The sequence below is a fragment of the Belonocnema kinseyi genome, chromosome 9 (assembly GCF_010883055.1).
Source record: "Belonocnema kinseyi isolate 2016_QV_RU_SX_M_011 chromosome 9, B_treatae_v1, whole genome shotgun sequence".
Classification (NCBI taxonomy): domain Eukaryota; kingdom Metazoa; phylum Arthropoda; class Insecta; order Hymenoptera; family Cynipidae; genus Belonocnema; species Belonocnema kinseyi.
Genome location: NC_046665.1, coordinates 110,305,406 through 110,327,449, shown reverse-complemented (window position 1 = coordinate 110,327,449; position 22,044 = coordinate 110,305,406). Strand labels below are relative to the sequence as shown.

Below are 22,044 nucleotides of genomic sequence, written 5' to 3'. Positions count from 1 at the left end.
AAAATTCGAAAATTTTTTCTAAAGCCTCCAGGGGACTTCGTTTTCGCACGAAAAAATTTTATGTGCCCTTATTGCATCCGGACCCACAATTAAGGAATATTCAATAGGCATTGTTTAATCTTCGACTGAAAAAATTATTTCATATTAAAAGGAAAAAAGAACTTTCAGCTAAAAATATAACAGTTACATTTTTCATTTAAAAAAAATTAATTTCCAACAAAAAAACTAAATTAAAAAAAAAGTTAAATCCAGTAATATACAGATACTTTTACAAATAAAAAACTATTATTTAATTTTAAATCACAATCTTAAAAAAAATAATTAAGCTTTGGAAAAAATTCCGTTATTAAAAAATCCTCCGACCTTTCAACCAAAAATTGAATATTTAAATTTTAATTTACAAAATTTATGTTCAACCAAAGATATGAATTATGAAGTAAAATTATGGCAGATTTAATTAAAATAGGTACATTTTTTTATTTAAACAAAATAAAACAAATTAAAACCAAAAAAGCAAACTAAGTAGTTACATTTTTAAACAAACTGATGAATTTTTAACTAAAAAGGATATTTTTATAACTAAAAATTGAACAGTTAAATTGTTAGTAACCAGATTTCTGTTCGACCATAGATAAATTTTTAATTAAAATTATGGAATATTCATTAGGCATTGTTCAATCTTCAGCTGAAAAAATTATTTCAAACTAAAAAGAAAACAGAATTTTCAACTAGAAATAGAACCGCTACATTTTTCATTAAAAAAAATTAATTACTAACTAAAAAAAAGATAAATTTTAACAAAATAGTTAAATCCAGTAATATACAGCTACTTTTACAAATAAAAAAAAAATAATATTTAATTTTAAATTACAATTTTAAAAAAATTAATTATTCTCTGGAAAAAATTCCGCCATTAAAAAAATTCCCCGACATTTCAATCAAGAATTGAATATTTAAATTACAAAATTTAAGTAGAAAACAAGACATGAAGTTTTTAAATAAAATTATGGAATATTTAATTGGCATAGGTAAATTTTCTGTTGGAAAAATTGATTGCAAACGAAAAATAAAAAAGAATGTTCAACAAAATATTTAAATACAATACTTTTACAAACAAAGAATCATTGTTATTTAATTTTATATTTCAATTTTAAAAAATTGAGAACGCTCTTAAAAAAATCGCCTGACATTTCTAGGTACATAAAAAGGCACTGATAATTCTAGGTTTTCCAGGTGAGTCGACGCCTTACGTATGTAAATACAAAGATAAAATGAATGTAAAACGAAATTATGAGCCAAACCATAACCTTCAATTCTAGGGATTCAAGGTTACCACTTTTTTCGACTCGAGGATAATAACAAAAATAATAAAGCACAGCTTTCAAAATTTAAGAAAAGCGTAATTACTAATAATAATTAACTGATAGTTTCAACAAAAAAATCTACTCCAACGCAAGTGACCTTTAAACTCTCCTCTTTCATACAACCGATCTTTTATCTTAAACAAATTTAGAAAAGTTCCAAAAGTGTCTCTAACTAAGCAATGCATTTTTTCCGATTTTCATCAAATGTTGAGACTAAAAATATTGCAAAATATCAACTTTACTAACCTGTTTGTTCCAGAGCGATGGATGATTTGCTCAGGGATTAAAACTAAATTCTTTTGAATCGGTATAACACTTAATTTTAAACATGGATATTTCTGGGAAAATACCCACTTGAATTATTCCAACTTTTTCATTCCGAATTTGATAAAAATTCACTGAAATATGATAAAATTTCATCCCATTCCAAACTGAGGACGACACACAGATTCCGAATACCTAACCTCCAAGAACGTTCTGTATGATCTTTCCAAGTAGTTTCCTACTTTACTTATACACCACGTCGGTAAAACAGGGTGAAAATAAGTATGTAAATAAAAAAATTTAAGATGGACGTTCCTTATCCGTCTGTCAATGTGAAATTCTGTCAAATTCGAATTACCCTCTCGTGAATATTTTTAAAACGGCAATAAAAGTGAAAAATGAGGACATTTAATCATGTAATTATCTCATTTATATTCTGTAGTGCTCTGGGGCGAGAAAACGACAAAAAGTGAGAGAATAACAAAAAGTGGAGTGATGAGTCATGTGAATTTGGAAATTTGTCAATAATAATTACATAAATGTCATGAATTACTCGTGACTGGATTTAATTGTGAGTGAAAAATAGTATTTTAATTTTTCAAATTCAAAGAAGCGGAATGAGTTATCAAGAATTGTATAGATTTTCTTATAGATTTACTTTAGTTGGACTCGAGCTCTAACCTTAAAATTTAATATTCCACGCAATGTTCATGAACTTTAAAAAGTTTGAAGGGATTTTTATAGAATTTCAAACCTTTTAAAAATATTTTAAGAGTTTACAAAGATTTTAAAAGTTTAAGGATATTTTGAAAAATTTCAAGGAATTTTTAGTTTATTTAAATAATTTGAAAGGATTTGAAATATTTTACCGTATTTTAAAAGATTACAAATAATTTTTAACATATTTGAATAATTTCAAGGAATTTCAAAGGATTTTAAATATTTCAAGATATTTCCAAAGATTTTTTTTTTAATTTCAGGATAGTTTAAAAGATTCCAACAAGGGGGTTTCAATTAATTTGTATAATTTGAAGGGATTTCAAAGGATTTAACATATTTCAAGATATTTCCAAAGATTTTTTTTTTAATTTTAGGATGTTTTAAAATATTCCGAGGAGTTTTCAATTAATTTGAATAATTTGAAAGGATTTCAAAGAAATTAAAAAATGTTAGGGAAGGTTTAGAAATTCTAAAGGATTTTTAAAAGCTTGAAAAAATTGTAAGAGATTTCAAGATAATTTAAAGGATTTAAAATATTTAAGAGTGTCTTAAACGATTCGACGGATTTTTTAATAAATTTTAAAAATTGGAAGGTATTCCAAAGGATTTTAAAGATTTTTAAAGCCTTTTTAAGAATCCAATTGAATATTTATAAACTTCAAAAAGTTTTAAGGGATTTCCAAGAATTTGATATTTTTTTAAAATATTTTAAGTTTTCCAACAATTTCAAAAGTTTTAGGATATTTTGAAAAATTCAAAGGAATTTTCAGTCGATTTCAATAATATGAAGAGATTTCAAAGGATTTGAAATATTTCAAGATATTTTCAGATTTTTATTATTTTTTTAATTTTAGGGTAGTTTGAAAATTGTCAAGGCATATTTAGTTGTTTAAAATAATTTGAAAGTATTTCAAAAGATTTTAAAAATTTTAGAGTATTTTAAAATTTTTCAAATAATTTTTAAGAAATTTGAATAATTCAAGGGGATTTAAAAGGATTTAAAATATTTCAAGGTATTCCTAAAGATTTTAATTTTTTATTTTAGGATAGTTTAAAAGATTCCCAGGCGTTTTCAAAAAATTTGAAGGAATTTCAAAGAAATTTACAGATTTTAGGGAAGTTTTAGTAATTCCAAAGGATTTTCCAAAGCTTTAAAAAATTACGAGGGATTTAAAGGTATTTTAAAGGATTTAAAATATTTAAGAGTGTCTTAAAAGATTCGACGGATTTTTTAATAAATTTAAAAAATTGAAAGGTATTCCAAAGGATTTTAAAGATTTTTAAAGCCTTTTTAAGAATCCAATTGAATATTTATAAACTTCAAAAAGTTTTAAGGGATTTCCAAGAATTTGATATTTTTTAAAAATATTTTAAGTTTTCCAACAATTTCAAAAGTTTTAGGATATTTTAAAAAATTCAAAGGAATTTTCAGTTGATTTAAATAATTTGAAGGGATTTCAAAGGATTTGAAATATTTCAAGATATTTTCAAATTATTTATTTATTTTTTTAATTTTAAGATAGTTTGAACAATTTCAAGGCATTTTCAGTTGTTTCAAATAATTTGAAAGGACTTCAAAGGATTTTAAATATTTTAGGTTATTTAAAAATATTTCAAGTAATTTTTAACAAATTTGAATAATTTAAAGGAATTTCAAATGATGTTAAATATTTCAAGATATTTTCTGACAATTTTTTTTTAATTTTAGGATAGTTTGAATAGTTTCAAGGCATTTTCAGTTGTTTAAAATAATTTGAAAGGATTTTAAATATTTTTTTGGGGTATTTTAAAATATTTCAAGTAATTTTTAACAAATTTGAATGATTCAAGGGGATTTAAAAAGATTAAAAATATTTCAAGATATTCCTAAAGATTTTAATTTTTTTATTTTAGGATAGTTTAAAAGATTCCAAGGCGTTTTTAAAAAATTTGAAGGAATTTCAAAGAAATTTATAGATCTTAGTGAAGTTTGAGAAATTCCAAAGGATTTTTAAAAGCTTGAAAAAATTGTAAGAGATTTCAAGATATTTTAAAGGATTTAAAATATTCAAGAATGTCTTAAAAGATTCGACGGATTTTTTAATAAATTTGGAAAATTAGAATTTCTTCCAAAGGATTTTAAAGATGTTTCAGTCTATTTTCATAACTTGAAGGGATTTCAAAGGATTGGAAATATTTTCGGGTATTATCAAAGATTTTTAAACAATTTGAAAGATTCTAAAGAATTCTCAGTTGATTAAAATAATTTGAAGGAATTTTTAAGATTTTAGGGTATTTTTAAAAATTCCAAAAAATTTTCAAAAGCTAAACAAAATTTCACGGGATTTCACGATATTTTAAAGGATTTGAAATATTTAAGAGTGTTTTAAAAGATTTGACGTATTTTGAAAATAAATGTCAAAAAATCGAAGGTATTCTAAAAGAATTTAAAGATTTTAAAGAAAAATTTAAAGGGGTTTCGAAGGATTTCAAAGATTTTCAAAGATTTAAAGATATTTTCGAAGCTGTTAAAGAATTTTATATATTTGATGATAGTTTGAAAGATTACAAGGAATTTTCAGTGAATTTGAATAAGTTATAGGGGATAGATTTGAAATATTTGAAGATATTTTCAAAGATTTTAAAGAATTTTAATGTTCTGAGGATAATTTGAAAGACATCAATGAATTTTCGATTGATTTGAATAATTTGAAGGTATTCCAAAATTTTTTAAAGATTTTCGGGGTAATTTGAAGAATTCCATGATTTTTTCATAATCTTTAAAAAATTGTAAGGGGTTTCGCACAATTTTAAATATTTCAAGATATTTCTAAAATTTTTAAAAAATTGTAAATATTTTAGGAGAATTTAAAAGATTCCAAAGAAATTTTAATTATTTTTAATAATTTGAAGGGACTCCAAAGGATTATACATATTTTAGGATATTTTTAAAAATTCTCAGGAATTTTTAAAAGCTTTAAATAGATACAAGAGGAATTTTCAAGATACAAGATAAAAGAGGAAAATCTCAAGGAATTTTCAATTTATTTCAGTCATTTTATAGGATATCAAAGGATCTTCAATATTGTAAAATATTTCAAAAGATTCTAAAGAATTTTGAACATATATTAATTTTTTTAAAGACATTTCAAAAGATTTTTAAATATTTCAAGATATTTCCAAAAATTTTAGGATGTTTTGAAAGATTCCAAGAAATTTTCAATTGTCTTTAATGATTTGAAGGAATTTCAAAGAATTTGAAAGATTTTAGGGTACTTTTAAAAATTGCAATGGCTTTTAAATATTATGAAATATGTAAGAGTATTTGAAAAGATTCGAATGATTTTTTAGTAGATTTCAATAATTAGAAAGCATTTTAAAGGATTAAAAATGTTTTGGTATATTTTAACATTTTTAGGGTCTTTTAAAATGTTTAGGGCATTTTAAAAATTTCAAGGGATTTCAAAAGATTTTGAAGGATTTGAAATATTTAAGGGTATTTTAAAAAATTCAAATGATTTTGAATAGATTTCAATAATTAACAAGCATTCAAAAGGATTTCGTAGATTTTAAGTTATTGTTAAAAAATCCAAGGAGTTTTCAAGAGCTTTGAAAAGGTCTAAGGGATTTCAAAAGATTCCAATAAATTCTCAATTTAATTCAGTTATTTAATAAAATTCCAAGGAAATATTTTGAAATATTCGACAGATTTTTCCATTGATTTGAATAATTAAAGGGATTTCAAAGAATTTTACAGATTATAGAGTATTTTAAATTTCAAAGGATTTTAAATATTTCAAGATATTTTTAAAGATTTTAAAGAATTTTCAAGATTTTAGGATAGTTTGAAAGATTTCAAGGAATTTTCTGTTGATTTGAATAATTAAGAGATTTTAAAGGATTTTAAATATTGTATGGTATTTTCAAAAGATTCCAAGGATTTTTCAGAAGCTTAGGCATGGGACGCGCATTTTGAACAAGAGTTTTAATTCCGATTTAGAAGAAGCGAATTAAAAAAACTCGTTGATAATATATTTTCTACCAAAAAAGAAGAATTTCCAACAAAATACATGAATTTTCTACAAAAAAAAGATGAGTTATTAACCAAACATAGAATCGTTAAATTTTCAGTTTAAAAAATCAATTTTTGACACACAAAAACACATTTTCAACTAACTTTTAAATAAAAAACAGTTCAATTCAACTAAAAATGCTTGAATTTATAGGGATAAAAAAAATCAACTTTGTACCGAAATGATAATGCATCAACAAAAAAGTTTAATATTTAACAAAGTACCTGGTTTAAATTTAAACCAAGTATTTGAATTTTAATAAAAACTAGTTCACGTCAGCTAAAAAAGAAGAATTTTGAAACAAATAATTGAATCCTCAATCTAAACAAATTAATTTTCCTTAAAAAATTATAATTTAGACTATTGGGGCGGCGAATTTCTGGAAAGAATTATAATTTTCATTTTCGAACAGGGAATTTCCGAAAATAAGTATAATTTGACTTGGATCAGGTCATTTTTGACATTTCCTTGTCCCGAATTCGAATTTGCTTGAATGCAATTTGTTTTTGAAAATTCAAATTTTCTAGAATTTATATTGTCCCTTTTCCAAATTTTAGGTAAAGTTTTTTACTATATTTCTGAATTATAATAGAAAATGCTGTAAATAAATATAATTCTGACTTGGAACATGCAATTTTTGGAAATAAATGTAATTGTGACTTTGTATAGAAAATTTTCTAAAAAGAATGATAATTCTTAGTTTGGACGGGGAATAAATAAATGGAATAGAATAATATTTCCGCAATGAATTATAATTTTGACATTGGTATAGGATTTCGAAAATAATCTTAATTTTGTATTGAAACATGTAATTTTTGACATGGAATGGGAATTTTGTAAATTATTTTTACTTCTGATTTAGAAGGAGATAAAAAAGTCCTTGTTTAAAAATTCAGAATAATAATTTTTTTACGAAATTATTAATTCCATATAAATTGTAATTCTTATCACCCAAAATTCTCTGATGACAGATTTAAATAATTTAAGGGCATTTCAAAGGATTTGAAATATTTCAAGATATTTCCAAATATTGCATTTTTTTAAATTTTAGAATAGTTTAAAAGATTCCAAGGCGTTTTCAATTAATTTGAATTATTTGAATGGATTTCAAAGAAATTTACAAAATTTAGAGAAGTTTGATAAATTTCAAAGGATTTTCCAAAGCTTTAAAAAATTTCAAGGGATTTCAAGATATTTTAAAGGATTTAAGATATTTAAGAGTTTCTTAAAACATTCGACGGATTTTTTTTTAATTTGGAAAATTAGAATGTTTTCCAAAGGATTTGAATGATTTTTAAGGCATTTTTAAGAATCCAATAAAATATTTATGAACTTCAAGAAGTTTTAAGGGATTTCTAAGAATTTTATATATTTTTTAAAAATATTATTAATAATTTTTAGTTGATTTAAATAATTTAAGGGCATTTCAAAGGATTTGAAATATTTCAAGATATTTCCAAATATTGCATTTTTTAAATTTTAGAATAGTTTAAAAGATTCCAAGGCGTTTTCAATTAATTTGAATTATTTGAATGGATTTCAAAGAAATTTACAAAATTTAGAGAAGTTTGAGAAATTTCAGAGGATTTTCGAAAGCTTTAAAAAATTTCAAGGGATTTCAAGATATTTTAAAGGATTTAAGATATTTAAGAATGTCTTAAAAGATTCGACGGACTTTTTAATAAATTTTAAAAATTAGGATGTTTTCCAAAAGATTTCAATGATTTTTAAAGCATTTTTAAAAATCCAATAAAATATTTATGAACGACAAGAAGTTTTAAGGGATTTCTAAGAATTTTATATATTTCTTAAAAATATTTTAAGTTTCCCAACAATTTTAAAAGTTTGAGGATCATTTGAAAAATTCGAAGGAATTTTCAATTGATTTAAATAATTTAAAGGGATTTCAAAGAAATTTATATATTTTCATGGTGTTTTTTAAGAATTCCATGCAATATTTATGAGCTTTGAAATGTTTCAAGGAATTTTGATAGAATTTCAAATCTTTTTAAAATATTTCAAGAGTTTACAAAGATTATAAAAGTTTTAGGATATTTTGAAAAATGTCAAGTAATTTTTAGTTGATTTAAATAATTTGAAAGGATTTCAAAGGATTTGAAATATTTCAAGATATTTCCAAAGATTAAATTTGTGTAATTTTAGGATAGTTTAAATGATTCCAAGGCGTTTTCAGTTAAATTATTTGAATGGATTTCAAAGAAATTTACAAAATTTAGGGAAGTTTGAGAAATTTCAAAGGATTTTCGAAAGCTTTAAAAAATTTTACGGGATTTCAAGATATTTTAAATGACTTAAGATATTTAAGAGTGTCTTAAAACATTCGACGGATTTTTTTAATTTGGAAAATTAGAATGTTTTCCAAAGGATTTGAGTGATTTTTAAGGCATTTTTAAGAATCCAATAAAATATTTATGAACTTCAAAAAGTTTTAAGGGATTTCTAAGAATTCCATATATTTCTTTTTAAATGTTTTAAGTTTTCCAATGATTTTAAAAGTTTTAGGATCATTTGAAAAATTCGAAGAAATTTTCCGTTGATTTAAATAATTTGAAGATATTTCAAAGAAATTTATATGTTTTCATTGTGTTTTTTAAGAATTCCATGCAATATTTATGAGCTTTGAAAAGTTTCAAAGAATTTTGATAGAATTTCAAATTTTTTAAAAATATTTCAAGAGTTTACAAAGATTTTTAAAGTTTTAAGATATTTTAAAAAGTGTCAAGGAATTTTTAGTTGATTTAAATAATTTCAAAGGATTTGAAATATTTCAAGTTATTTCAAATGATTGAATTTTTTTTAATTTTAGGATAGTTTAAAAGATTCCAAGGCGTTCTCAATTAATTTGAATCATTTGAATGGATTTCAAAGAAATTTACAAAATTTAGAGAAGTTTGATAAATTTCAAAGGATTTTCCAGAGCTTTAAAAAATTTCAAGGGATTTCAAGATATTTTAAAGGATTTAAGATATTTAAGAGTGTCTTAAAACATTCGACGGATTTTTTTTTAATTTGGAAAATTAGAATGTTTTCCAAAGGATTTGAGTTATTTTTAAGGCATTTTTAAGAATCCAATAAAATATTTATGAACTTCAAAAAGTTTTAAGGGATTTCTAAGAATGCCATATATTTCTTTTTAAATGTTTTAAGTTTTCCAATTATTTTAAAAGTTTTAGGATCATTTGAAAAATTCGAAGGAATTTTCCGTTGATTTAAATAATTTGAAGGGATTTCAAAGAAATTTATATATTTTCATGGTGTTTTTTAAGAATTCAATTAAATATTTATTAGCTTTGAAATGTTTCAAGGAATTTTGATAGAAATTCAAATCTTTTTAAAATATTTCAAGAGTGTGCAAAGATTGTAAGTTTTAGGATATTTTGAAAAATGTCAAGGAATTTTTAGTTGATTTAAATAATTTGAAAGGATTTCAAAGTATTTGAAATACTTAAGAGTGTCTTAAAAGATTTGACGGTTTTCAAAATAAATTTTAAAAATTGGAAGGTATTCCAAAGGATGTTAAAGGTTTTTAAACCATTTTTAAGAATCCAATAAAATATTTTTGAACTTCAAAAGTTTTCAGGGATTTTCAAGAATTAAATTTTTTTCACATTTTAAGTTTTCCAATAATTTAACAAGTTTTAGGATGATTTGAAAAATTCGAAGGAATTTTCAATTGATTTAAATAATTTGAAGGGATTTCAAAGGATTTGAAATATTTCATGATATTTTAAAAGATTCCAAGTAATTTTTAACAGATTTTAATCATTTAAAGGAATTTCACAGGAAATAAAAATATTTCAAGATATTTTCAGATTATTTTTTTTTAATTTTAGGATAGTTTGAAAATTTTCAAGGCATTTTCAGTTGATTTAAATAATTTTAAAGGATTTCAAAGAATTTTTAATATTTTGGGATATTTGAAAAGATTCCTTGTAATTTTTAACAGATTGTAATAATTTAAAGGAATTTCAAAGGATTTGAAATATTTCAAGATATTTCCAAAGACTAAATTTGTGTAATTTTAGGATAGTTTAAAAGATTTCAAGGCGTTTTCAACTAATTTGAATAATTTGAAGGAATTTCAAAGTAATATACAGATTTTAGGGAATTTTTAGAAATTCCAAAGGATTTTCCAACGCTTTAGAAAATTGCAAGGAATTTCAAGGTATTTTAAAGGATTTAAAATATTTAAGAATGTCTTAAAAGATATGACAACTTTTTAACTAAATTTTCAAACTTGGAAGGTATTCCAAAGAATTTTAAAGATATATTAAAGCATTTTTAAGAATCCAACAAAATATTTATGAACTATATTTATGAATTATAATAGAAAATGCTGGAAATAAATGTAATTCTGACTTGGAACCTGCAATTTTTGTAAATAAATGTAATTGTGACTTTGTATAGGAAATTTTCTAAAAATAATGAGTATTCTTAGTTCGTATCGGGAATAAATTAATAAAATAGAATAATATTTCCATAATGAATTATAATTTCGACTTTGGAACAGGAAATTTCGTAAATAATGTTAATTTTGACTTGAAACATGTAATTTTTGACATGGAATGGGAATTTTGTAAATTATTTTTACTTCTGATTTAGAAGGATATTTAAAAAAACTCTTGTTTAAATTTAGAATTCTAATTTTTCTACGAAATTATTGATTCCATATCAGTTATAATTATTATCACAAAAAATTGTCTGAAGTTCCAACTCAGAATTACAAGTGTATTTATTTCCAAAATTCCAAATAAGAAATGCGTTAAAATGTTTATAAATCTCTAGAAATCTTTCAAAAATAGTTGTATATATTCAAATATTATATGCCCTTTTTAATTAATCAGAAAAAATGAAAAATTAACCCAAAGACTATTATTATTTTTAAAAAATTTGTATCTAGTATTTAATAAAATGAGGTGATTAAATCTTAAACTCAGAGCTTGAGTTCAATAGCCTTGCTGAATAAATGATAATTGAGTAATAACTATCTCAACAAATATATTTCTCCAACCGATTATGTTTCTTGAAAAAGAAGAAAAGTCCTGAATTCTTCCTGGAGAAGGAATCATAAAGTTGAAAAGATGTAACAGTGACTAAAAAAGGACTGATTTCTGATATTGCGAATAAAGGGACAATTATTTGGAGAGGTCAGTGAAAAAATGGGTTCGCAGAGAAATGCGAATTTGCCGAACCGAAATTCGCAGAGGTCGACGCTCTTGAAAGTGGTGATTTTGGGCGATGGATGGGTTGGAAAAACCTGTTTAATGAACAGATTTGTTTCAAATCGATTTCAGCAATGTGGATATCACACGATAGGTGTTGAATTTCTCAATAAGGATATTGAAATTAACGGAGAAAATTATACGCTTCAAATATGGGATACTGCTGGCCAAGAGAGGTTCAGAACTCTGAGAACTCCTTTTTATAGAGGATCGGATATTTGCCTTTTAACTTATGCTGTCAACGACAAAAATACGTTCAATAATTTGTCCTCTTGGAAATCAGAGTTTCTTTTGTACGCTGATATTCAGCAGGAATCCAGTTTTCCTTTTGTTGTTATTGGCAACAAGGTACTTCACTTTTACTTTATTTATTTACCATGTTTATCATTTACTTTTTCAACTTTAATTTCTACGGCTTCACAGAACAAAATGCTCTAAAACAAGGAGAAATGAGGAGTAAAATTATTGATTTTTCAAAGAAATAAACGGAATAGATAAATTTTAAATTTAAAAAGTTCATTTTAAACAAAAAATAGGAATTTTCAACAAAATAGTTCAATTTTCAAGGAGACAGATGAATCGCACTTAAATTTTCAACTAAAAAAATTGAATTCTGTATAAAAAATGTAATGATATTTCAACAGAAAAATATTTTAATTTGAAACTAAAAAAGTCAACAAAAGACTTGAATTTTGAACCAAAGTGATGAGTTTTAAAAGCAGATTAATTTTCTAATAAGAAAGATAAATATATAAGAATAAATTTAATATATAAACAATTTCATTTATAAAAATTAATTAAAAATAAAAATAATTATCAACTTAAATTGAATCTTCAACTAAAAAATTAGTTCTCAACAAAAAGTGTCATAGTTTATGTTTAAACTAAAACGTATATTCATTTTCAATAAAAACATGTTAAATTCATAAAAAAGACAAATTTTCAACCAAAAAGATGAATTTTCAATCAGGAAATTTTATTTTGTACCAAACAGACGTATTTCCAACCAAAAACGCGAAATTTTTAACAAACAATTTAATATATTATCATTTTAATTATAAAACAATAATTTTTAACAACAACAAAACAGCGAATTTTCCACTTAAATTATGATTCTTCAACAAAAATGATTTTTAAAGAATGTTGGTAAACTTTCAACCAAGTATAGTTAAATCTTTAACCAAAAATAATTAATTATCCACAAAAAATTTAAAAGATATTTTAACCGAAACGCATTTTTATTTAAAACCAAAAACAGTTGGATTCACCCAAAATAGTCGAATTTTCAACTAAATAGTTGAATTTTAAACTAAAAAAGAAATTTTTTTTTAATGTTTCATAGATATCAATCAAAAATAAAATTTAGGTAAAAAAGGTAAATTTTCAAACAAAAGAGACAAATTTTGAACAAAAAACACCAATTTTGAACCATGAATAATTATTTAGATATAAGCAAGAAAAAAAATCAAAGAAGTCAATGCATTTTCAAACAAAAAGATGAATTTTAATCAAGTCATTTAATTTTCTACAAAAAAAGACGTAGTTTCAACTAAAAAAGCTAAAATTATGACAAAAAATGAAATCTATTACGTTTCATTAAAGAACTTTAATTTTGAACAAAAAAAAAACGAATTTTCAACTTAAATTATCAATCTTTAACTAAGGTGACGAATCTTCAACAAAGTATATTATTTTTCTACCTAAAAATATGCATTTTCAACAATATACATGAATTTTAAATTAAATAGTTAAATTATGAACGAAAAAATATAAATCTTTAACCAAAAGTAGAATACTTGAAATTATCAGTAAAAAAATTAAATTTAATTCAATTAATTTGAATTTTTAATAAAAAAATGTTGAATTCAATCTAACAGACGAAAATGGATTGCTTCAATTTTCAGTTGATAAACTTAAATTTCAACCAAAACAGATACGAAATTTCAAGTAAAATGAAGAATCTTCAACCAGTAAAATGATTTTTCAACCAATTATAGCAACTTTTAAACATAAAAAATATTTATTTTTAATAAAAAATCGAATTTTCAACATAATAGTTGCATTTTTCAAACAAAAGGAATGATTTCAACCAAGTAGATTAATTTTCTAACAAAAAGACTAATTTAAAACAAAATACAAGAAGTTGCATTTTTCACTAACAAAAGATCGCTTTTAAATAAAAAATATAATAATTAAATTAGAAGTTAAAAATTTAACTTTCAAGCAAACAGTTGCATGTTCAACCAAAAAGATTAATTTTTCATCTGTGAAGATTAACTTTCTACCACAAAGACGAATTTAAAAAAAAATGCAAGAATTTGTAATCATTTCTTGCATTTTTAATAAACAATATTATATTTCTGCAAAATGATATTAATTTTCTACAAAGTAAAAATTTCCAAACAAAATTTCTTCAAGTTTTCGAATTTACAAGTCAAAAAGAAGAATTTATTACCAACCATTTTGATTTTCAACCCAAAAATATGAATTTTCTTCCAAAAAATCGAGTGTTGAAAAAAATATTTAAATTTGCAGCCAAAGAGATGAATTGTCATCTAAAATGATAATTTTTCAAGATTTTTTAAGCAAATAGTTGAATCTTTGAACTAAAAAATACCGACTTTTATCACAAATGTATAATGGTTAAATTTTGAATAAAAAATTAAATTTTAATAAACAAAAAACGAATTTTCAGCAAATGAATTAATTTTTTTTTAACAAAGAGACTCATCTTTAACCAGAAAAATTAATTTTTAACAGATTATTTCAACTGTATACTAAATACTGTAATTTTGCAACCAAGAAGAATAATTCTCAACGAAATATGTGATATTTTATATTTCAAGCAAACAAAAATATTTTAATTTGAAACAAAAAAAGTTGAATTTAAATAAAAAATTCGAATTTTCAACAAAATAGATCAAATTTCAAGCAAAAGGATGACTTAAACATTTACAGGGGCTGCTGGACCGGGAAACCGAAAAAAAACCGGGAATTTATAGAGATCGGGAAAAACCGGGAAATGACAGTGCATTTTTTTCTTGACCGAGAATTTTACAAAATTTTCAGTAGAAAAATCTGTCCAACTTCGATTTCAACAGTTTTTTAAATAATTAGTTGAATTGATATATTTTTCAATTATGATATCATTTAGTTTATAATGCGTAATTCGAAAACCTTTACCTGAAAACTTCTCTATTTTAGATTTTTATTTTTAAGCTTATATTTTTAATTAAAAAAATGTTAACGTGCAGTCTTGAAGACTTGAACAATTAAAAATTAAAAACGTTGGAAGTTGCAATTTTTTGATAAAAAAGACTTTTATTTGATAAACTGTAAATATAAATAAATACTTTTTAAAATAAATCTGTACTTTAAGTATTAAAAAACGAACAATAATTGATTTGATAAAACGATTCTGAATCTGTTGAGAGTTAAAGAATTTCCAGATTCGTAATTAACTCGTAATTAAAGGTTTTTATTAAGTTAAAAATATTGTTTCAGTCTAAATTACTTAATTTTTAATCCATTTAATTGAAAAAAATTTTGATTAAGAAAAAGGAAAATTATTTAATATTTAGCAATATTTGACTTATAATTTAAGATGACTAATTTGAAGCCAAATATTTAAAAGTAAACAATTTAAATCTTTTATTTTTTGAATAAATGCAGAAAAATGTGAGTAGTTTTAAGAGATATTTAGAAAACTTAAAATTATATCAAGTAATTTAAACAAAGTTTGCGAAAACATTTCTGAACTGCGAAACATTTTTCAAACTGAATACAGTTTTTCCTAAAATTTTTAAAAAATCTAAAAAAATTTTTAAAAATCCTCAAATTCTTCCCGGGTCGTTTTTAATAATATTGAAAATCTCTTTAAATTTGTTTGAATATTCTGTTGAAAAAATTTTTTTATTCGTTTGGAGCCTTTCACAATTTCGTAAAAATCCTCTAAATTTTTTGTAAACTGCAAAAATCTACATTTTGTTTTAAATTAGGTTGTGATTATTTGCACCGAAATTTCGTTACAAATAAACAGATTTTTTCGGTAAACACACTTCGTTAAAATTATTTGAAATAATTTCAAGTTCTAAATTAATTTTTAATCTTTTTGAAACTTCTAAATATCTCTTAAAATTGCTCTAATTGGTTCTAAAATTAATAAGTGTTTAATTGTTTCAAGGGTGCTTAAACTATTTAAAATGAAAATAATTAAAATTCTAATTTAAGAACTTTTAAGTTGAAAAAATTTTTATTTAAAAATATTTAATGGCCTAAAATAACTGAGTAATATCATTCTGATAATTTTTAAAGTTCATTGATTGATTCTTTAATTTAGAGTATTGAAAATGTTAACCTGGATTTATAATTTTGGAACCTCATCTAAATCTTTGAACTCTATAATTTATGAATGTTAAAAATTCTGAATTTTGCAGTTTAAAGTCATTAAACTTGAAATTATTCAGTTAAAAAGTGTTAGTAGTTTATACGTGTAAGTTATTGAACAATTCAATCGTAATTTTTTTTATTTAAAAACTTTAATTTTAAAAGTTAGAAATTCAAGAGTTCCAGTTTGAATGGTTTAGTTTGTTTATTTTTTATTACTTGTACTTTTACTGTTTAGCTTTAGATTTTTAAAATTGTATTGACCGGGAAAAATATTTGCGAACCGGAAATTTTGTTCTTTGATTAAAACGGTCACCCTGATTTATAAATTTCTAAGAAAATAATACAAATTTCCACCAAATAATAATTTTTTTAACCAAAAGAGGTGAACTCTAAACCAAAAATAGTTGCATGTTCTTATTGGATGCTACTAATTGAATTTTTGTTTAAGTGAAAAAACGAGAAAAAGTAGAAAAAAGAATATTTGAAATATTGTGTAACCTGCCATAAATAAATAGTAATTTCGATAATTCATAGACTAAATAATAATAGTCGAAATAAACATTAATTTTAATTTCTACAATTTCTGAATAACAAATATAATCGGACTAACTTTTAAGTTCGGACTATACAGAGAGTTTCCCATATTAATAAAAAATGTTCGAAATGAATTCAATTAAAATTAAATTTAATATTTTAAAACGTTTAAAAATTAAATTTGAGAAATTATATGTTATTCACAATTAATATCTATTTTTTTAAAGAAACGAATTGAATTTGTTAAATAACTTTTTATCATTTTAATTTTAGATTTTCAAATTTAATATCTACCTTTTCCAAAATTATTATTATTATTATTACCGTTTTAATGAAAGGTGGACGTAGCAGAACCTGAGAAACAAGTTTCGACCGAAGAAGCAGAATCCTGGTGTGCAGAAAATGGAAACCTCCCATTCGTCGAAACTTCAGCAAAAACCGCAAAAAATGTGGAAGAAGCTTTTGGTTCTGCTGTTGCGGCTTGGATAAAACTCGAGGCCAAAATGGAGCGTCCACTTTTAACAGACACCGTCGATCTCTCAAAACAACAATCACCTCAACGTGCCAGTTGCTGTATGCCTATCTCAACCTCCGAATAATTTACACGAGCTTTCAGTATTTAAAAAAAATATATTTTAATTAATTAACTATTAATTTAAGCAAATGAGCCATTCAATTTTAAGTGGCTAACTCGTCAATGAAAAACTAGTTTTAGATTTTTAATTATGAGACTCAGGGTGGCGATTCATGGAATTACTCCAGATTCCAGCTCATTTCCAGATTTTTCCTGATCAAATTTTTTTGACTTTCTAGGTCATAGGAACCTAATTTATTAGTGGTTTTTATTATATTGATAGAATATTTTTTTCGGAATTTTTGTAGGTGAACAATTGTATTGAAAAATTTTTTATTTTAGAGGATTTTACAGAATATTGTGAAAAAATCGTGCCAGTTTAAAAGATATTCAAAGTCTTTTTCTTAGAAATTTAAAAATATTTTTAAAAAATTTTTTGAAATGTTTTCAAGTTTTTTTTTAAGAATTCCGTAATAGTCTGAAAAATGATCTTGAAATCTTCCAGATACTTTTTTTTTTTAATTTTAGGAAATCTTTTTCAGGTTTCTCTTAAAAACTTATTTTTTAAATAAAAAAATCTTTAATTTTTCCCAGGAATTCTAAATAATATTTTTTATTCTCTTGAAACCTTTAAGAATTAAAAAAAAACTGGTTTTCTAAATCTTTAAAAATCTACTTTATTATAAATCTTTACACACTGGAATTTTTTCGAAAATTATTGTAATCTTACAAAATTTTTGCACTAAAATCTTCTACACTCTTTTTTTGACATTTTAAGAAATTATTCCAAATTTTAGGAAATCTTTTTTCAAAATAAAAATTTGTGAAAATAACCCAGGAATATTGAGAAATATTTTTTTTTATTCTGTTCAAACCTTTCAAAGTTCTTCAGAAAATTTCTTTCGGAATCATCATTTTTTTTTAATCTACAAGTTTCAAATTATTTTTTAATCTTTTTAAAACTTCTAAATTTCTTTGTAAATAATTCAGTTTTCGTAAAAAATTTCCTGATTTTTTAAAAAATTGCCTTCAAATTTTCCAGCTCTTTTTTTTTATAATTTTGAAAATAATTTGAAAATTTGGGAAATCCTCAAGTTTCTTTTAAAATTCATTTTTCAGCAAAAAAAAAAATCTTGAAATTTCTCCAGGAACTTCAAAAATTATTTTTTATTCTCTTGAAATATTTTAAAATTCTGGAAAATATTCTTTTCAAATTCTTGAAAAATCTACATTTTCTTAAACTTTTTTGAAATGTTCACAAGTTTTAAATTATTTTTTAATCTTCTCAAAACTTCGAAATATCTTTTGAATTAATTCAGTTTTCATAAAAAAGTTGTTAGATCCTGAAAAATTAAAAAAAAATGTCTTAAAATTTTCCAGCCCAATTTTTTCACTATTTTGATAATCATTTAAAAATTTAAGAAATCTTCAAGATTCTTTTAAAATTCATTTTTTAAAAATCATTACATTTTATTTATAATATTTTTAAAACTTCTAAATATCTCTTAAACTTACTGAAATTTGTTCTAAATTTTTTTGATATGTTGCAAAATTAATATTTTTTGCTTTAAAATCTTCTATACTCTCTTTCGAAATTGTAGAAAATCATTTGAAATTTTAGAAAAATTTGGTCAATTTCCTCTTAAATTTCATTTTTCAAAATAAAAAATCTTGAAATTTTCCCAGGAATCTTTAAATATATATTTTTTGTATCTGTTAAAATCGTTCAATATTCTTCAGAAGATTTATTTCGAAATCATAAATTTTTTAAATCTACCAGTTTCAAATTATTTTTGAATCTTTTTAGAACTTCGAAATATTATTTTAAATAATTCAGTTTTCAGAAAAAGTTTTTAAATCCTGCAAAAATTTAAAAAAAAATGTCTTAAAATTTTTCAGCTCGATGTTTTTTACTAGTTTAGTAATCATTAAAAAATTTAAGAATCTTCAAGATTCCTTTATAATTCATTTTTAAAAAAGCATGAAATTTTTTTAGAAGCTTCTAAATATCTCTTAAACTTAATGGATTTTTTTTAAATTTTGTAATGTTGCAACATAAATTGTTTTGCTTTAAAATCTTCTATACTCTTTTTCGAAGTTGTAGAAAATCATTTGAAATTTTAGAAACATTTGGTCAATTTCCTCTTAAATTTCATTTTTCAAAATAAAAAATCTTGAAATTTTCCCAAGAATCTTTAAATAATTTTTTGTATCTGTTTAAACCTTTGAAAATTCTTAAGAAGCTTTTTTTTCGAAGTCATAAATTTTTTTAAATCTACAAATTTAAAATTATTTTTGAATCTTCTCAAAACTTCTAAATATCTTTTGAAATAATCCAGTTTTCGTAAAAATTTCCTAATATTTTTTTGATTGCCTTAAATATTGCCAGTTCAAATTTTTTACAATTTTGGAAATCATCTGAAAATTTAGAAAATCAAGTTTCTTTTAAAATTCGTTTTTCAAACAAATATTGAAATTTTGCAAGGAATTCGAACTAATATTTTTTATTCTTTTAAAATATTTCAAAATTGTTAAAAATATTTTTTTCATAATCATGAGAAATCTACATTTTCTTAAACTTTTTTGAAATTTTTACAAGTCTTAAATTATTTTGGAATCTTTAAAAACTTCAAAAGATTGATTTCAAAATCATAAATTTTTTGAAATCTACAAGTTTCAAATTATTTTTTAATCTTTTCAAAACTTCTAAATATCTTTTGAAATAATTAAGTTTTCGTAAAAAATTTCCTCATTTTTTTTAACAAATATTTTTTTACATCTTGAAATATTTCAAAATTATTAAAAATATTTTTTTCATTTTGAAGTTTGTACAAGTTTTAAATTATTTTGTAATCTTTTTAAAACTTCTATATCTCTTAAACTTATTGGAATTTTTTCAAAAATTTTGTGATATGTTGCAACATGAACACTTTTCGCTTTAAAATTTTCTATACCATTTTTCGAAATCGTAGGAAATCATTTGAAATTTCAGGACATTTTTTGTCTTAAACAAAAAATTTCCTAATTTTTTTATTCTCTTAAAATTTTCCACCTCAATTTTTTTACAATTTTTGAAATCATTTTAGAATTTAGGAAATGATCCAAGTTTCTTTTAAAATTCATTTTTCAAAAAAAAAAAAATCTTGAAATTTTGCTAGGAATTTCAACAAATATTTTATATTTTAATGAAATATTTCGAAATTGTTAAATTTTTTTTATTAATCATGAAAAATCTAGATTTTCCTAAAAATTTTTAAAACTTGCGCAAGTTTTAAATTATTTTATAAACCTTTAAAAACTTCTAAATATCTCTTAAACTTATTGGAATTTTGTCTAAAATTTCTAATGTTGCAACATTAACATTTTTTGCTTTAAAATCTTCTATACTCTTTTTCGAAATCGTCAATTTTTCTCTTCAAATTAATTTTTCTAAACATAAAATCTTGAAATTTCTCCAGGAATCTTTAAATATATATTTTTTGTATCTGTTAAAATCTTTTAAAATTATACAGAAGATTTATTTCAAAATCATAAATTTTTTTAAATCTACAAGTTTGAAATTATTTTCTTTTAAAATTCAGTTTTCAAAAATAAAATCTTGAAATTTGGCCAGAAATTTCAACAATTTTTTTTTAACCTCTTGAAATATTTCAAAATTCTTACAAATATATTTTTCTGAATCTTCAAAAATCTAGATTTTCTTAAATCTTTTAAACTTACACAAATTTTTTCTAAAATTGTTTAATCTTGCAAAATTGAAAATTATTGCTTTAATCTTCTACACTTCCATTTCGAAATTTTAGGAAATCTTTTAAAGTTTTTCTTAAAAGCTCTTTTTTCAAAACAAAAAAATTGAAAATCTTTATAAGTTTTAATTATTTTGGAATCTTTTTAAAATTGCTGAATATTTCTTGAACTCACCCGAATTTCTTCTAGAATTTTGAAATTTTGCAAAATTTTTGTTTACTTTAAAATCTTCTAAATTCTTTTTCGAAATTTCAGGAAATCTTTTCTAATTTTCCTCTAAAAAGAATTTTATAAATTAAAAAATAATTATGAATTTTAACAAGAATCGTAGCATTTTTTTCATTTTCTTGAAACCTTCCAAAATCTTAAAAAAGTTTATTTTTTCGAAATGTTCCAAAATCTACATTTTGTTCTACAGTTTTTGAATCCTGAAATTTTTTTAAATTCTCTTAAAACCTTCCAGATTTTTTTTAAGCATATTTTTTAATCTTCAAAATTTAAAGTTAATCTTTCAAACTAGAAACTAAGGCAATTAAAATTTTCAGTTTTGTCGATTATGTTCAGAAATTAATTAATTATGAAAGTTTTCTCAATTATGTTCAGTAAATGAAAATGGCTTTTGAAATTAAATTGAACGTCATTTCCATATTATTCCAGGTCAAATCGCCACCCTGAGACTTTAGTTATCTAAAAAAATGTATATATGTTCACAACCTCGCAATACTCAAAAAATATTCAACGCCAAAAAATGAAGACTTTTTTCAGATAAAATTTAAAAAATTTTAAACATTATGATTTTGCTCCTAATTCAAAAAACGCGTATTATCTTAGCAAAGTTTGTATTTAGTAATTACGCTTGAAGAGCTCTGTATATTTTGTTCTATTTTTATTTATTTTCTACTTGTTAGACTAAAAATGATGTGCTTAAAAAAAACTGAATTTTGATATTAATGTTAAATTTGAATTTCAAGCAAAATATGAAAATCAAGTATCCAATGCCGATCATATCAAGAGAATGGCAAAATGTAATAATTTATACATAAAAAAATATGCTCCTCAGAGAGGAGTACCAATGCAGCAAATTATGCCTTCAAAGTTTTATAATCGATTTTGCAAGAAAATAAATTACACTGAGCTTTACCGACTCGAGAAATATA

The 22,044-nt window shown here is 22.6% G+C and overlaps 2 protein-coding genes across 3 annotated transcripts in view; one reads left to right on the top strand and one right to left on the bottom strand.

Moving 5' to 3' along the window:
- LOC117179882 (ribonuclease 3) overlaps positions 1-1,818 on the bottom strand; it is a 75,283-nt gene extending 73,465 nt beyond the window's left edge. For both annotated transcript variants that reach the window (XM_033372067.1, XM_033372068.1), the window contains exon 1: positions 1,611-1,818. The gene's annotated coding sequence lies outside the window, so the exon portion shown is untranslated. The remainder of the gene's footprint in view (positions 1-1,610) is intronic.
- Positions 1,819-1,942: 124 nt separating this feature from the next.
- LOC117179547 (ras-related protein Rab-9A-like) lies at positions 1,943-17,195 on the top strand. Its single transcript, XM_033371457.1, has 3 exons — positions 1,943-2,199; positions 11,454-11,991; positions 16,905-17,195. The coding sequence occupies exons 2-3, from the start codon at positions 11,581-11,583 to the stop codon at positions 17,163-17,165; spliced, it is 672 nt and encodes a 223-aa protein (XP_033227348.1). The 5' UTR covers positions 1,943-2,199; positions 11,454-11,580; the 3' UTR covers positions 17,166-17,195.
- The last annotated feature ends 4,849 nt before the right edge of the window (positions 17,196-22,044 follow it).

What these genes read in the sequence shown, in the direction of transcription:
- LOC117179547 (XM_033371457.1), top strand. Translation starts at nt 11,581, where the DNA reads ATGGGTTCGCAGAGAAATGCGAATTTGCCGAACCGAAATTCGCAGAGG. An exon ending in TTGTTGTTATTGGCAACAAG is followed by an intron (nt 11,992 to 16,904) that starts GTACTTCACTTT and finishes TTTTAATGAAAG; the next exon opens with GTGGACGTAGCAGAACCTGA.